General features: G+C 32.9%; 1 protein-coding gene across 1 annotated transcript in view; it reads right to left on the reverse strand.

Annotated features, from left to right (window-relative positions):
• Positions 1-2,974: 2,974 nt before the first annotated feature.
• Positions 2,975-17,228, reverse strand: part of LOC118733333 (pneumococcal serine-rich repeat protein) — a 296,036-nt gene continuing 281,782 nt past the window's right edge. The window contains exons 4-6 of the mRNA XM_036462688.1: positions 12,288-12,330; positions 4,782-5,232; positions 2,975-4,692 (exon numbers count right to left, since the gene is read on the reverse strand). Of these exons, the coding sequence (XP_036318581.1) occupies positions 3,534-4,692; positions 4,782-5,232; positions 12,288-12,291 (1,614 nt within the window). The 5' untranslated portion in view covers positions 12,292-12,330 and the 3' untranslated portion in view covers positions 2,975-3,533. The remainder of the gene's footprint in view (positions 4,693-4,781; positions 5,233-12,287; positions 12,331-17,228) is intronic.

Here is a 17,228-nt window from a genome sequence, read left to right on the forward strand (position 1 = left end):
ACCAACATTGATATATCTGTGGCCAAAAGCAATAATCGCCTAAGTCAAGCAGAAGTTTGCTGCACAGCAGTTTGGTAAGTCAGTGAATTTTTTAAATTTCTTTTTCTTCGTGTTAGCTTTGAATGCAACTCTAAATTTTTGAGCAAGTTACATTATTTATGTTTGAAACACACGAACCATTTTAACGAAAATTAGCCAAAGTTTCACACCATTTCTGAATAAAATCATAACTTTTTATGTAAACATTTTGGCGGACCCGGGTGCTTTCTATTCCGAAGATCTTGTAGTCCTTCTGCCACGCTCACTATAAATTTAATATTCTTGGAAAGCTTAGCAATGGAGCTTTCTTTCTGCCGAAAATTTTTACCTTTTCATTACATTCTTTGCTCAAATAGCAAGAAGAGGGCAGAAAAGAGAAGCCACAATTTTTTGTAGAAAAGGCAACGCCATTCAGCGATTACTGCTTTTGTCCTTATTCGTACAATATTTAGTAAATATGCAGTTTTTTCAGGCATACCAGAAACACCGTTGCAGTTATGTATTCGGACTATAGGAGGTGATTTGTTATTATTTGTTAGTTTATTTATTTTTCGTTAAGTTATGCATTTTGTTCAAATAACTTGTATTTTTGTTAATACCGAAATTTTATTTGCCTATTTAAGTCAATCAATGAATGTGTTTCATTATACTCCGTGACAAAATTATATACATACAGTCAGTCAATAAAGTTTAGGTACAGCGATTTTTTTACAATACGGGCAACTATTTTTTAAATATTTTAATTTTCGCAATTTTTTATAAAATAAAATAAATAAAGACTACGTACTCAACTTTTTTCTAAAGAGTGTTAATAAAAAGTTCACTATTTCAAAGAAAATTTCCAGAATTTTCTTTAGTTATGCATAAGATTTGCAGCGCTGAGTTTGAGGGTTTTCGTTGTAGATTTAACCATATTTTTTATAGAAATAAACGAAAAATAAAACATTTAAAAAAATAGTTGCCCGTATTGTAAAAAAATCGCTGTACCTTAACTTTATTGACTGACTGTATGTATTTATGTGGTGCACATATCGACAAATTTTACCAATTTATTTATTTTGTGATTTATTTTCAATTAGTCTTTATAAAAATATTGTTTATTCTTTCAAAAAAAAAAACTATATAATTCTAAGTTTCAAATTTTGTGCAAAATTCAAATAAAATTCAAAAAACCATAGTAAAATGTTAGGGCTTTCTAAATAGATTTCTTTGACTATACAAAACTGTGGCCTATTAAATTTTAGTATAATAATGTATAAAGTGATTAGAACTTACCTTAATTTTTTGCAATGTTCTTATTGCTCACTTTTTTTCATATAGAAAATTATCTAAAATTTTTACATACTCTAAACGTTTGTATGAAATTTAGTTGAAAATCTTGAAATTTTTACTACAGTTTGTTGGATTGCACAAAATTGTAAACTTGGATTAATACGTTTTTGTTAAAGACTAAACTATATTTTTATGAAAATTAATAATTAAAACTAAATATGTGCTGCGCTTATAATTTTGTCACGAATTGTATTTACTAAATTACTTGATAATGTTGCAGCTTCCAAAATTTAATTGTGTGTATATTAAAAATATACTTATTCTAATAACATTTATTTCGGAATTGTACATATGAATGTACATACATATGTATGTAAAATACTCTCACGTACTTTTTTTCTTATATATGAATATTTTATAACTAGGTACTCTACTACTGTTCAAGAGCATTTTCAAAACAGAATAACCACAATATATTTTTGTAAGAGAATATCATACTGATCATTTTCGCAAAACAAAGCCATAGCCCATTAGATTTGAGTTTTATTTTATTTGAACTCAAAGATAAAGATGTCAGAATGTGTCATTGTACTGTAATAACAAAATCTTGAATTTTCAATTTAAAAAATAATAATATTGAACCCAACACCATCCTTCTTTTCCCACTTTTTTTTAAGATTTTGGTACTTTTTTCTATTGAAAGGCTACCAATACTCATTAAAATATCTACAAATAATATTCAGCTGTATAAAATCTTCGAAAAAATATTCCTCGTAGTCCCTCCGTTTATGTAAGGCGTCAAGAAACACAAAAACCTTTTTCTATGTTTCTAACAAACGGAAACTGCGCTCCTATTACAATACGAACAAACATGTTTGTAGAAAAAAAACTATAATCGAAATGAGTTTGAATGATTTGAATATTTTTCATTCATTCATTCACATTCTTTCATTTGAAGGTAGCAAATTTAAAATAAAATGTATATTCATAAATTTAAAAAAAAGTTGTAATGAATTCATGCAGCACTCTACTTTGAGTACCAAACAAGGTTTTAGACGGAGGGACTCTTTTTCGTAGGATTTCTTTAAGCTGATATTGGAGAAGATAGTAATTTATCTAAATTTCGAGCTTTTTAACAAAATTTTTGTTTTTTAATTTTTTGGGTATGGAGTTAATAGGATTATAACATTTTAGTAAAATTAGTGCAAGTTATAAGTGGCTAAAAAACCGCATTGGTTTTTAATATTTTTTTTTTGCTGACGGCTTTTTCGTTTTTTTTTTTCATATAAAAAGCGAGGTTTAGGAAAACTGGCGTTGAATTTTTTATTTTTTTCGCGAAAGGTCTTGAGCATGTTCTTCCACCAAAAAAAAAAACATGTTTATATGGAAAGAAGTGCAAAACGCCGTCAACAAAAAAAAAAAAAATTATAAAAAATCAACGCGATTTTTTAGCGGCTCAAAACTTGCACTAATTTTACTAAAATTTTATAAACCTGTTAACTGCACACCCAAAAAATTAAAAAAATTCTGGTCAAAAAGCTCGAATTTTAGATAAAAATTTGTGGAATTTTGCTAAATTCTGCATAAAGTTTGAAAGTGTGATTAATATGGTTTTTGTTAAAGCATGAACCATATTAAAAAAAAAAAAAATATCAACAAAATTTTAGTTTGAAAAACATTGTAAACATTAAATACGAAACACCATTCATCCACTTTTGACCGCCACTGTGTGTAATAGAATATTCAATATTTATAAGTAGGTATGTATTTTTCTATACATAATTGTTTATCACAAGGAACACATATCTAGTAACTAACACATAACTTTTAGCCAAATAATTTAACTTAGTTTTTTTTTGCAACCACCTTAGTCGATCTAAGTAATTACAAGTTCTAAAGACTATTTTTATGTTAGGTTTGCGATTGAATATTCGATATGTGCAAGCACTTTAAATCTGTACATACTTAAGTAGTTATGTAGTATTTCTGTATAAACAGGAACCAGAAGGTACTTCAGACTCTAAATGTCTGTTTATATTTTATACAAAATCAATCAGAATAAAATAGATACTTTTGTTAGAAAATCCTTATAAATACATATTTCTTACTCTCTCCAGCTAGGTATCATCAAACGTTGCACACTTTTCCGAAATATCACACTTAAGTTTAAAAACTTACCACTCGTTAACGCCCACTTACTTGAACAGCCGACGCACTGCCAATTATTTAACGAACAAATCTTTTAACGTTGAGCATAGCGACGCTTCGCAGGTATCCTTCGAATCGTCCTCATCCGTCTTGCCAAACCAATTGAGCGTCGAACGTACTGCATTTGTTGCCTGACTTTGCGCGCTGCGGCCGCCACGTTTAGCCGATTCCTTCGACAAGAGACCACCACCCGATTTTGTGCTACTACTTTTCGGTGTACTACCCGAACTGCCCGACGGCCCCGAGGTGGAGCCTTTGCGCAGAAAACCCTCAATTGCCGAACCAATTACAGTCGCATCGACAATAGTGCCCTTGGTAGTGTCCGTCCAACTTTTCTGCTTGCTGCGTGGCACCAATTTCGGCTTGCTTTCGCGTAGAACATCTTTCGCCTGCAAGCGTTTTAACATGTCTTCGGAGAGTGCCATGGCGGTGCTTTTGCTGCGTATGCTCTTCTTGCGCTCCATGGGCTGATGGCGTTTCTCGAACCAACCGGAAAGCGCTGCAGAGCTATTGTCTTGTGCGTTGCTCACCAACTGTTTGGCATTATTGAGTATGGAAACATCGAAGCTGTTGGAGCGTGTAGAACGCCCAGCATTGGGATCGAGCAGATTCGATGCTGAGCTGCTGGTTGCTGAAGCGGCGGCAGATGGCATCAGGCCGCTACTGGCTGGTTTAGTTTTGGCGGTGGCGCCGGTGGCACTGCCACTGGCACTAGTGGTAGACGGCAACACTACTCTCGGTACTGCATCCTCGCATTTGTTAATCTCAATGGCTGACGAGGTGAGCGCGCTAAAGATTGATGTGCTCAACAAGCCACCGCTCTTCTTGCGTTTTACCGACGAACGATTGCTGCCCGGTTGTAGGATACATGGCGAGATGATGGCTGGATGTTCGGAGGCGCGTCGCATATTCGGCGCTGGTGAGGTGCCACCCGACACGCATTCCGAGTAGCGACGATTTGTGTAGCGTTGCGGCGTGCCACTGCCAACTTCGTCTAGGGTTTGTACCTCGCACACCTTCTCGCTGCTGGTATTCCAGAGTTTCATGCGCGCCTTACGCGACTGCACAATGTCATCCATTATGTCCAATTGTAGATTGTGAATGCTGCCAATGGGATCTGTGGATGGTGGACCGGTTGAGGTTTTGCTTTCGCGGCGCGAGTTCAGCACACGACTGGTGAGATGGAAAAAAGGTTGAATAGTTAGAGTATAGTGACTTTAGAGCACAGCACAACAAACAAGCAACCCCCTTCCCCAACTCACCTGCTTCCGGTGGGATATGCGGCAACCGATTCACGGCGTGAGCGACCAAATAAGGTGGTTGGCACTTTGGAGATTGTTACAACGGAATGACGTCGTCCGGATGGTGCTGGCGCCTGTGAGAGCGTGGCGAGGAAGGCCGCCTCTTTGGGCGAGGGACCAGAACCTTCACCGCCGCGCTCGGACAGGCGGCGCACTTGACTTGCTGTGATGCCCTCGGTGACCTGCTGTGAGGGCAGTGAATGTTTACGGCCTTCACGGGGGTCACGCCATGGTGAAAGCAAATACGGATTTACGGGCGAATCAATATCCAAGCTGGCTTTGTTCGATGGGGTCTCTGAGCTGTCGCGATCATCCTCTTCCACCAATTGGGATTCTTCGACCACAATGAGGGGCTCTTGCTTGCCCCCCGAGCCGAAGCGTGAAAACGAGGAACGTCGCATACGGAATGTATCTGAAAAAGGGCAAAGAGGAAAATTTGAAATGAAAGATAACGTAATCCTGCATAATAGTTGAAGCGATTTAAGCCCCTTGTGCTTAAAACATCTGGCATGAAATTTTTTTCGCAAAATGCCAATAAATTTCCAATTGATTAGGTTTTGTGAGTTTCTGCTTGAAGCATTCGGCTGGTAAGCAATCAACCATTACCCTGCAGACACCTGTAGCATTTTATACACCCACGGGCGCATACAAAGTCATGTACTTAAATTTCTACGTACGTAGGCGTAAAATTCGTACTTTTTTAGATTTATTGCTTCCGTCAAATTTTCTCCTAGGAATTTAATGTCAATTGTTGGCATATTTTCATGCCTACGCTTAGGCAAATATTTACAACAGCTCATGTACGCCGGTGAGTAAAATTCGCTGAACTTTGATCCTAAACATACAACCAGCGAGTCAAGTTGAATACACAACGGATTTGTATAGGGATATTTTTATTTTTTCAAGCCAAAAATTCGGCCAGTATTAACTGAAGCTGCTGGTCGCAGCATTTAAAACAATTCGAATTGAATTGCCTGCAAATATTTATACCATCAAAAGGCTTTTCTGGCAATTTTCGGGTACAAAGAATAATCTACAATTTATTTTAACGAAAACCGGCCGCTGGGTGCGCATGAAGAAACATTGTTTGCACTTAATTTCATCAGTTCCACAGAAAACAAAATTTTAATATCATACAGAGTATTCAAAGAATGCAAAGCGCTCAGTAACAAGCTCTTTTATTTAATGAGCATATTTTACAACAAATGCAACTCGGCACGCGCTTCAACCAAAGCCAAAGCTCTTATAAGTCAAATCTGTATAGCGAGGGTAACTCAATATTTGATTGCCAATATTCAATTCGCAAACATTTACCAACAGTTTATTTTATTAGCTGGAAAACCGCACAATCATAATAATCAATATAAACACAAATTAATAGATATATAGAGTATGTATATACATTCGTTAATGAGTATGAATATACGATTTTACTAAGCTTCAGTGTATTCACTATGTGGTATATGTAGTACTCATACTTATATAGCAACTGAACATCGCATTCTGAGCTAAGCATAGAGCGCTGCAATGGCATCAAATTAAATTGGCTTGCAGGCAGCAAGGCAGCCGCAGTCGTGCGTATATATGTAAATTCTTGGAGGAGCAGCACAAGTCCTGATGCAGGCGGCAAATGCGCGAAAGTACCACTGAGCCATCAATGATAATGTAAATAAATAAATCACAAATATTTGAAATATGCCAAGAGAGAGAGACGACGGCGAAAGAGATTGGAGGTGCATACAGATGAGTCGACTCGACGAGTGCGGAGCAATAATCGAGGGATGGAGGAGCGCAAGTATAGTAAAACTAATGGATCGATGCTACCTTCCGTGCATAAACATAAATTTCCGACGTGAATGCAACAGAGGACTACAAGGCGTATATACATATGTACATTAGGGTGGCTCAAAATCTTTTTCCTCCAGCCACCCACAGATCTGAAGATTATCAAAAATAAGGGGACATGTATTTTTTTTTTTTTAATTTGAAATCGGTTAATATTTACCCGTGTCGCCAGGGATTTGTGATTTCCCATATAGTTTACATGGAGAAAATACATTTTTTCGTAGAATTGCTATAAAATTGTTAAAAATAAATATTTTTTGATCGGCAGAAGTCTTCACAAAATACCACTATGATGGTTATTTAACTTACAAATTTTACTAAGTGTGTTTGAATAACCGTTAATCCTATCAGTTATGTACAGAAATTAGTTCTTTTATATTCAACAATTTTTAGTTCTTTTATGTTTTCATAACCATTCTACTCGATGTTTTCTGTATCTAGGTTTGTCATAAAAAATATTAAAAATGGGGTTGCCAGATATTTGAAAATTTAAAATTATTTAAAGATCAATAAAACATTTAAGTCTCTTCATCAAAAATAAAAGCGTTTGAAGATATTTAAAAATATTTTTGAACGGTGTTGCCATCTTTCTTAAAAAAATAGATAAATCATTATTAAAAATGTAAGCTTATTTAACAATATGGGTATCACCTGAAAGGTGTACGCATAAGCTGTGGACTAAAATAATTGCAAATATGGTTGCCACCCATCCAAAAATATATGTTAGTTAAAGTATGTATTTTCAAAAACCTTTGCTGGGCGTGCATAAACCTTCCATTTGATATCGATATTGTTGTATTAAATAAGCTAAAATTTTTAATGACCGTTATTGTATTTTTTAGAAGGTGGTAACCCCTTACAAAAATGTTTTTAAATCTCTTAAAAGGCTTTTAGTTTTGACGAAGAGACTTAATTATTTTACTGAGCCGTTAAATAATTTCAAATTTTCAAATTTCTGGCAACCCTATTTTTAAAACTGTTTACCATGTACTCACAGAAATAATTGAGTAGAATGAAAAGATAAAAATTAACACATCCATTGAGCTGTTTATGTGTGGTGTGGTTACAGAAACATAAAAAAAACTATTTTTGTATATAACAGACAGGATTATAGGTTATTAAAACACACTTAGAAAAAATTTTAAGTTAAATAAGCATCATAGTGTTATTTTTTGAAGGCTTCTTAAGGGAAATAGTCTTATTCGATCAAAGAATATTTATTTTTAATGGTTCTATAGCAATTCTACAAAAAAAAAATTTCCCCATGTAAAATACGTAGGAAACTTCAATGCCCCGGCGGCACGGGTAAATATTAACCGATTTCAAAATAGAAAAATACGTGTCTCCTTATTTTTGATATTCTTCAGTTCTAGGGGGTGGCAGCAGGAAAAATCAAAAAAGTTGATTTTCCTATGTATTTTTGTGCCACCCTTATGTACATATATTTATATGAATGTGCTTATGCGTGCAAATATTATTGTATAAAGCGATTACCCAGCACAACACAGCAGTTTATTTATTCATATTACGTAGTGACAGGCGATGGAGCGTTAAAGTAATGTACGGGTAGCAGCAGAGGTATAGAGAAAGCTTTAATGTTGCATGAGTTGCAACGAAGAGCAACACTTTCACATACATACCTCCCTATAAAACTCTGAGTGTACGTGCACTCGTTTAAATTGTATTGAAATGTTTGGAATGATGTCTCGGTACTTGATATTTTGTTGCATTTTCTGCATAAATACAGGTGGATAAGCACATTTTTATATACATACACACATATGTATATGACCTATACCTATAGTAATGCAGGCTCTTAGCGTGAAGAGGAAATAGAGAATGTACCAGCAGAGTTGGCATTGAAAAGATATTTAAAGAATTTTCGAGCTCATCCATGGAATCATGTTGAAACTTATACAAACCTAAGAATATGCTTGGGCCGATACAGAGACGGTGAAAAGCGATGAAAATATAAGAAACTGAGGCGAATATTTAAGGTAAAAAAGTATATGGGTCGATGTCAAATCGACCAATGGTTGGTTTCAAGATTTTTTCTTTGATTTGGATGCAGTTTGGTCAGAACTATTGTTTTCTTTTATCATATATCAAAGTTCTTGCAAAGGAAAAAAATAAAAAAAAAATTGTGTCGAAAGTTATATTACATAGTTTGCCAGATTTTCCAAGTTTATTTTCCGAATATCTCAAAACCCATTATGGATTTCTAGTATCATTGTAAATGTGATATTCCGGGCTATGTAAAAATAAAACAAATTTCAGAATTTTTGAATTAAAAAAAAACATTAAAATTTTTAGCTAAACTATAATCTGAAAAGATTCTGAAACATTCACGAAAGTTTTTTAAGAGATGAATTTTTGACATTAAAAAAATTTGTTTGCAAACTTGTTATATTTTCTTATTTTTAATTTAGTTGTATGGTTTTATTGTTTTAAAACACAAAACATATTTTTTATGTGCGTTTAATTTTTAGAAATATATTAACTTCTTCCTTATTTACTTAAATTTTTAGATTTTATTGTTTTAAAAAGAAAAGTTTTGCTTGTAATGTCGTTTTGTTTTTAGGGACTTAATGCTTTTTGTAATTTAATTTTATTTTTAAATTTTATTATTTTGAAAAGAAAAATAGTTTCTATTCTGTTATTTTTACTTTTCATAAGTAAATTTGCTTCTTTTTAACTTAATTTTCTTTTAACTATTGAAGTTTATTGTTTAAAAAGAAAAAATTGATATATGTATGTAAATTTTTTATATTCATTTAATTTTTAGAAACTTATTTTATTTTTCTTTTTTAAATTTAACTTAATGATTTTATTCCTTAAAACGATATTTTTTATTTCCCTTAGCATTAAGAAACATATTTATTTCTATATTTTTTAATTTAGCTTAATTTCTGTTGTTAGATGATAATATTTCAAAAAGAGAAATGTTTTTTTATTGCATTAGCTTGAAGGAACCTATTTCATTTTAAAATTATTTTTGTCTTAATAATTCATTTTTTTTTATGTCGGGTTGAACCGGGCTTGAACCTAGGCCCTACGGAGTGCTAGCGCGCACTACTAACCACTACACAACAGCGGCCGCGATAAGTACATATATGAAATATTAATTATTGATCTTGTCCCACTCTTAGTAGCTGTTAGTGTTTTAAAGTTTTAGGATCAAAAAATTAGAGCCTATATGAATTAGAAGGCGTACAGCATACTTTAACAGGATCTATTTTACATTTAGTTTCTCTTGACATATAATGCATTTTTCGCACAAAAATCTTTAAATTCTTTTTAGATCTATAATCCTATTAAGAAGTTTTCAAGATTAGCAACAAGAAACAAAGCCAACATCTTTTTTTTCTTTTGTTGTTGAAAACGTGATACGCCCAACTGTTCATACCTAAAACAAAACTTACATACAAATAAATGTACAAACTACATACGTATTATAAACATCTACAGTGAAAATAATCTACTACCAACAATTTGTGCTATTCTCTGTCAGCAAACGCTGTATGTATTTATGCTCTTTGCTTCACTAATACAGGCTACCAACATCTTCATCTGCTTCAATTTTCCTATTGAGTTAGCAAAGTCACAGCACTTTCAGTGAATTAACTTTCAACAGAAACGTGCTGCAATTTATTGCCTCCAACAACAACAACAACAACAACAACAACAGGAATTTACAACTATTGGACAGCGTAGTGGGCATGAATCTATTTTTGCTATCTTTGCTTACATTCATCTACACAACACTTTATATATACATCAATGCCTTCTCCCACATCATTTCATCATTTTGTGCGTAGAAGAGTATACAATTTATTAAGTATGTAAGAAATTATTTCCCGATTGCTATGAAACTGTTTCAAACCTTTAATTTCTATATTATTTTTTTTGTTGACTTCATTACTTTTTACCCGATGGCTTATTAACAAATTTTTTGAGAGCATCTATGGGAATTCATCAATAATATAGTTAGATGTTTTGGGTAAATGCACGACACATGGGAGCGTTTACACTTGGGAGCATTACCAACGAATGCGAATTAGGTATAGCAGAAACGTGTTGAACAAATTCGTATTGGCAATTAACCCAAGTTTGTGGAGCAAAGTTGTGAAGTTTTACACTTTATTTCATTTAACAGCAAGTGGAAAAGCATAAGAAGCTGAACCTCTGTCGTATAAATGTGAAAATTGATTTTATTAAGCAGTCAAAGGCGCTTAAGGGGACCTAGTGAAGAATAAACGGAAAATTATACAAATTGAGTTTTTTAGCCTCGGGGAATACATACAAATTGATGTTGAAATGTGGTGTGAATGTATGTATGAAAATTATACTATTTTTGTCTATTTATTTGAATAATAGAAACAACAGCAGAAGAAGTCAGTCCACAGTAATAGAACTTTTCAGGTGCATTTAATAAAAAATTTATTGGAAAGCGTAAAGTTGTTAAGAACCAGAAAAAAATATAAAATACATTTATTTATTTATTTCATTATTTTTCCGTTTTGATTTGTTTTTTGTACTGAATAATATGTTAAGTCATTTTCTTTAATTTAGCTTTCTTTCCAATAAAAAGAACCGAAGAAAAAATTGGAATATTTATTAATTAGATATAAATAAAATTAGGAGCATTCTGAGACACGGTCTATTAACGGAGTACTTCCAAAACACCCCATCGAGGTGATCTTCGCATGATTTAAGGAGTCCTTTTCAATCATTCAAGGAGTTCTTAAATCACAGTTTTTCCATATATATTCGGAGCCTTGCGGATTGCGCGGGTTGGCTGGGTTTATGTATTTCTACACACGAAGAGGTGTTTTCGATTTTGTCGTTCGGCGATAGGGAATCAAAGTGATTTCATATAATTTTTTAACAAATAGAAATATTCATTGATTTCTAGCCACCAAGTTTGAGGGTCATTTGAGTTCGGGGCCTTTGCGCCACCCGTATGATTCGCCTCTGTTTTGCAGAACGGTGAACAAGGCTTTTTCGAGAACTTCGTTGCGCCTACTCAAACAATTTACTAAGAAAGCATAGTACACTTAGGTCTCTTTTTATGCGGTACATGCGTTCCTCAGAAAACCGAATAAAAAAAAAATCCGCATAAAAAAGTTCTTTACTTTCATACAAAAACAGGGGATGCGTTCCAGCATTTTCAAAAACCGCATAAAAAATCCAGTGAGGCATTATTAAGCTAAAAAAAAAAACTATTTATTTCTTCACTTCAACACTTATTATTCCATGTAAAACTGAACATTAATGGAATAAATAAAATTGTATCTATTTTAACAAAAAAAAAAATTAAATACCACAATAAATACATTACTTATGTAAGAATACAAAGACAAATTATTTATCAGAAGCATTGTCAAAAAAGAAGCACATTGAAAGAAAAGTAATAAAAACTTTCAAAAAAGCAAAATCGCTACTGCGAAATAAATATTTGAAAACCCACATAAATTCAAATCCGCATAAAAAAGCCGCATAAAAAGAGACCTAAGTGTAACAGGGTCCCTAGTCCTTTACAACCTTTTTTAATTATACACGATAATAATACTTTTGAAACCAATACGAGTAAATACGAATAAATTCCAAAAAGTTAATTACCCATTATTGAATTTTGAAATTTCCTTCGTTATTCCAGTTTAGTCTGCAATTAAAAAAAAAGGAAAATTAATTAATTTTAAGCAACAAATATATAAAATATATTACTACAGCAGGCTATAAAATATTTGCAGAGTTAAACTAGTCTATTAAATGAGATTAAAAAAAGCGTTCACAATTTTCCATTTGGCCGAAACCCTTAGTTTTTCCTCTAAATATGCTGTAGGCACATCCAAAAGCGAAATATCATATCATTTTTAAAAGTTATTCCATTTCTTTATGTATTAACACTGTACAACAAAATATTTTTTTTATTAAATTGAAAAATATGTATTTAGTGAAAAAGAATAAAAACCGATTATACGCGTGCACCACTGTCTTCATTTAGTCACTTACTTCGTGTTATTAATAATGAAAAATAAAATCATTGTTCATCGATAATAATAATGATGGCAACGGGCTATAAGGATTACTTAAAATAAATAAAAGTGAGAAAACGGTAGAATGCATAATGAAAATTTAATGTCGAGGGACGACCGCTTTTAGAAAAAAAAACTTTTTCTAACTAAGAAGTTGCACTCACCAGTAATCGAACCCAGGTTCTACAAAGTGGAAATACAAACCTCTAACCGCTCCTCTATAGCGGCCGCCATGTGTATGATATTCTCTGTGATATCGAAATAAAGCTAAGTTAACATCAATAAACAACGCATGAGCAAGCAACTTAAAACTGGCTAATTTGAAGTCCCCACCAAATCTTTCCCCAAATCTGCCTATACACTTAAATAAAGTAGTGTGTACATGCATCCTTAAACCACCACACAACACAAGTTGAAAAAAATATTCAGCTACACAGACTAACCATCCTACAAATATACATACGCACACTTGAATTCACAGTAACTGACAAACTAATTAAAATCCACTTGCATCCCACACACTGGAAGTCAATTACCTTTTTGCCACTTGTTGCCAACTAACTAACGACTAACGAGCAAAATCACCAGCTCAGCGACATAACGATTCTCTGGGCGACACTTTGACAACTTGGCAAGGCATCCAATTTCCAGAATCAGAATAAATTTGGCATGCAACAAGTAGACGACTCGAAACGGTGTTGCGGACACATATTTATATATGCATACTAAATAGATATGTATCTATGTGGCAATATGCACCCTGCAGGAAATTTAATTAATTTGAAAGTAATTTATAAACTACTTTATTTTCAATGATAACTAATTGAAATTCTCACTTTTTTAACTACAGCGAACTCTTTTGTTTAACATAGCGATGTCGATTTAAATACGAGTGAATTGAGTACGCTTGCGTTCTGTACTTCACAGATGCTTTTTCATACTTCCAAGACACAAATTGTTTTTTTGAGTAAAAAGAGTATCAAAATTTGAAACATTTGCAAACTGCATTTATTACAAAGTAGTCTTTCAATTAGTTGAATTAAAAAAAAAAATCACTTATCAGTTATACTATAACTAATCAGTTATACTATATGTTAGTGTATGGGATTGAAATGTGTGCGCGTGCATACACCATAAAGTGAAATTTCATAACACCATAAAGTGAAATTTCATAACAAGTTTAAAACAATCTTTAATGCCAAAAGGAACTGGCCACGTATTTTGTCTGATTTAAAACCAATTATCAATTGATAAAAAATAACCCACTTGTAGTTAGCTTATCTGCGCGAGTTCTATAAAATATATAACTTGTAGTTAGCTACAAAAAGCTAACTTGGAACTAGTTGGCAAATTCCTTTTTCGAATTGAGGACAAATAAAAGGAAGATCGAAATTTCATATTATCCTTTTGAAGGTATGTCTACCGGAGTTTGAATAGGGGACCACTTACAGCAGAATATGTAAACAAATATGAAATGTAATCAAATAAATTAAGTAAATAAATAAAAATAAAAAAAATAAAATATTTTGTTTTTCCTATTGATATTTTATGTCCAAAAGTAGTTAACTAACAAGTTAGTTACATCAAATGCGGAGGTAACCACCCTTGACTATTTCGCGGCCATCGCCATAGAAATATAGTTAGCTTTCGTCAAAGAAAATATACAGATAATAGTGACTTTTAGCTCCTTCCTAATCAATTTAAAGTTAGTTTATAGTTAGATACATTTCCTGCAGGGTGTTTATTAGCGCAAATGTATATGTAAATGAATAAAAAGTGGCAAACGTTGGCTTGTAAATGGCTGTCGTCTTCAGCGTACTTTAGCACACAAGCGTACGCATGAAGGACAAGTAAATATAGGTACATACATAAATGTAAGTGCGCTTATATGATGTTGAAGAGAACCTTGAGCGCAATAATGAATTCCTCAAGATGTAGATTACACATATTCAACGAATAACCCAGCCAGCAAAAAATCTTAAAATGGAAACGACGTTTTTTTCAAAATTTTCTTTTTGATGCAGAAATATTCCTAGAGCATCTAGATGCATCAAAAAGAAAATTTTGAGATAAATTTCGCTCACGTTGTTTTGGCTGTTAGGACTCGATATGTTCCTTTCACGGATACGTTTTTGGCTGTTTTTTTGAAATTTGTATGGTTGAATTTTTTGTTCAATACCATTTTACAAATGCCTTCCGGATACGAAAATAAATGATAATTGTTGTCGTTTTCTATTCGTTTCCAGATACGAAAACCTGCGTTGTTATTTTTTTTTTTTGAGATTTTTTTATACGTAAATAAATGAAAGATAATTGTAGTCGTTTTCTTTCCGTTTCCGGGCACGGAAAATTTTACGAGACCGCACTGTCTGCAAAATGTATGTTTCTCTGCTGGCTGGGTAACTACCAGTATATTAATAAGCGCACATACACACTCGAATACATATGTGTAAGTAAATTTATACGCCACATTGGCCAAAAGATTCTCCTGGCGCTATTTAATTCACTAACACCTACCTGTCAGTTGCTATCAAAGAGGGCGTGAATGTATGTATACCCATATTTACGTCTACACATATTCGTACTTCACATATTTTCTTGTCTTTGAAATCTGTTTTTAATGAAAATATTCGCAAGGTAGTTGACTAGTTTAAATGCGAACAACAACAGCAAAAATATTAGTTGGAATACAAACCTGTTGAGTAATCACTTAAGTGCCTAAATTGAATTTGTTTAGGTGAAATACTACTTTGTTTGCAAAGCGAGCCAGATTTACGTAGGTTTAACATGGAAACTAAAGTACAAAATACGTATTTGTTCACACCATTTTAGCCGTGGGTAGACACTTTAATTAAATCTTTATCATTAGGTTAAAGATAAAGTTTGTGACGGCCTTTGGCATAATGCAAATCATGTTAAATGTAAAATTTTCGACAGAATTAAGTAATTAATTAATTCAACCGAGAGATAAAAATATTAACTACACTGATGATTGGTTTAAAATGCTTTATAGATTTATTGTACTCGCATTATGGTGTATTGTGGTCTATGGCTTTATGTAATGTGATTGAACACTAAACTTCCGAAGTTTAATAAAATTTATATTTTAAATCGAATAGGGAGGAGAAAACAGTTCTATTAGAGAATATAAAATTTTGCATGAAATTTTTGCTAAAAATCATAAAAAAAAAACAGATTTAAAGAGCTTTATAAAGTGAAATTTTCACACAAAATTTTCGACTTATAAATCACTTAAAGTCTTCCTTATTTATGAATTCGGGTGTAAATAAATGGTGTGCCCAGTGCCGCCGAGGGATACTCCAAGCCTAGGGGAGCCTAGGGGCTACACTGAGAAAAATGTTTAGTTATTATTACCAAGATATGGCCATAGTAACCAACTGGCACAGTTGTCTGTAGCGAAATACATATGTACTTATTTATTAAGTGGGTGAAAGTCTGCAATTTGCATACTTGAGCGCTGCCATTTCACAATCTTGGAGCGGAGTGAAATAAGCCAAAACGTGGAATGTTTTTAGCTTTTCCGTAGTGTTAAAGTAAAAACGGGATCATTGTAATTCACCTTTTATTTAGTCGCTTTACAAACTTTCACATAAAATTGCAAGCATAAACGCAGAGTTGTTTTTTTTATTTGTAGATAACTATATAAGTATTGACTGGTGGTATTATTTGCTAATAAGCGCCAGAGGTAGATTGATTTTATTTTTCAATGATCATAGGTAGGGGTATTCTTGTTAACGTACGAATGGAAAATTTTGAATTTTTATATCACTTTTCTATACAAAATTTGCCAATTTTCGATTCCTACGAAAACACTAATAAATACGCCATATTAGTGCCTTTTTAAAAGACTGGATGAAAAATTTGTGTTCTTTTCGCCAGATGCCCTTATCCAATTTTGTATGTAGAATCGCTCATTGATTCCGAAAGTCGAGCTAATCTTTTTCTATGAATAAGTTTTCGAGATATTGAAAATATATATAGTATATCTTATGAAAAAATTAACAATTTTCATACGAAAAGCGGCTAATGAAAGCTGACAAGGCGTATGAGTAACATTCTTCCCTGCCCACATTTCATACAAAAAAAAAAAAACAATCCTTGTGCATTTTCATTTGACCACTCATTACTTTTTTTATTTATACGTCGATAATGCAAGTCTTGAACTTCTAAAAATGACCGTTGATTTTTGAGATTTTTTTTTTGTGTCAAGGGTGTTTCGTAATTTCTTACATATAACGCATGAGCAAAATCTATATGGAAGAAAATGCGCAACAGCCTTGACAAAAAAAAAGTCTCAAAAAGCAACGGTAATTTTTAGAGACTTTTAGAGAAAAAAGATTTAACAGCCTAAATTTTTTTTGGTTTTTCTATATGAAACTGAAAAAATTGGCTATGCTGGTTTTTGCTGATGAATGCACTATTTTTTTTTTTTTTTATAAAAACATAAGAAAAATTTATATATTTATATATAGAGGGTGTTCAGTTCCAAAAAGTTGACCTAGGC

The sequence above is a fragment of the Rhagoletis pomonella genome, unplaced genomic scaffold (genome assembly GCF_013731165.1).
Source record: "Rhagoletis pomonella isolate Grant_MI unplaced genomic scaffold, Rhpom_1.0 Rhpom_scaffold_00002, whole genome shotgun sequence".
Classification (NCBI taxonomy): domain Eukaryota; kingdom Metazoa; phylum Arthropoda; class Insecta; order Diptera; family Tephritidae; genus Rhagoletis; species Rhagoletis pomonella.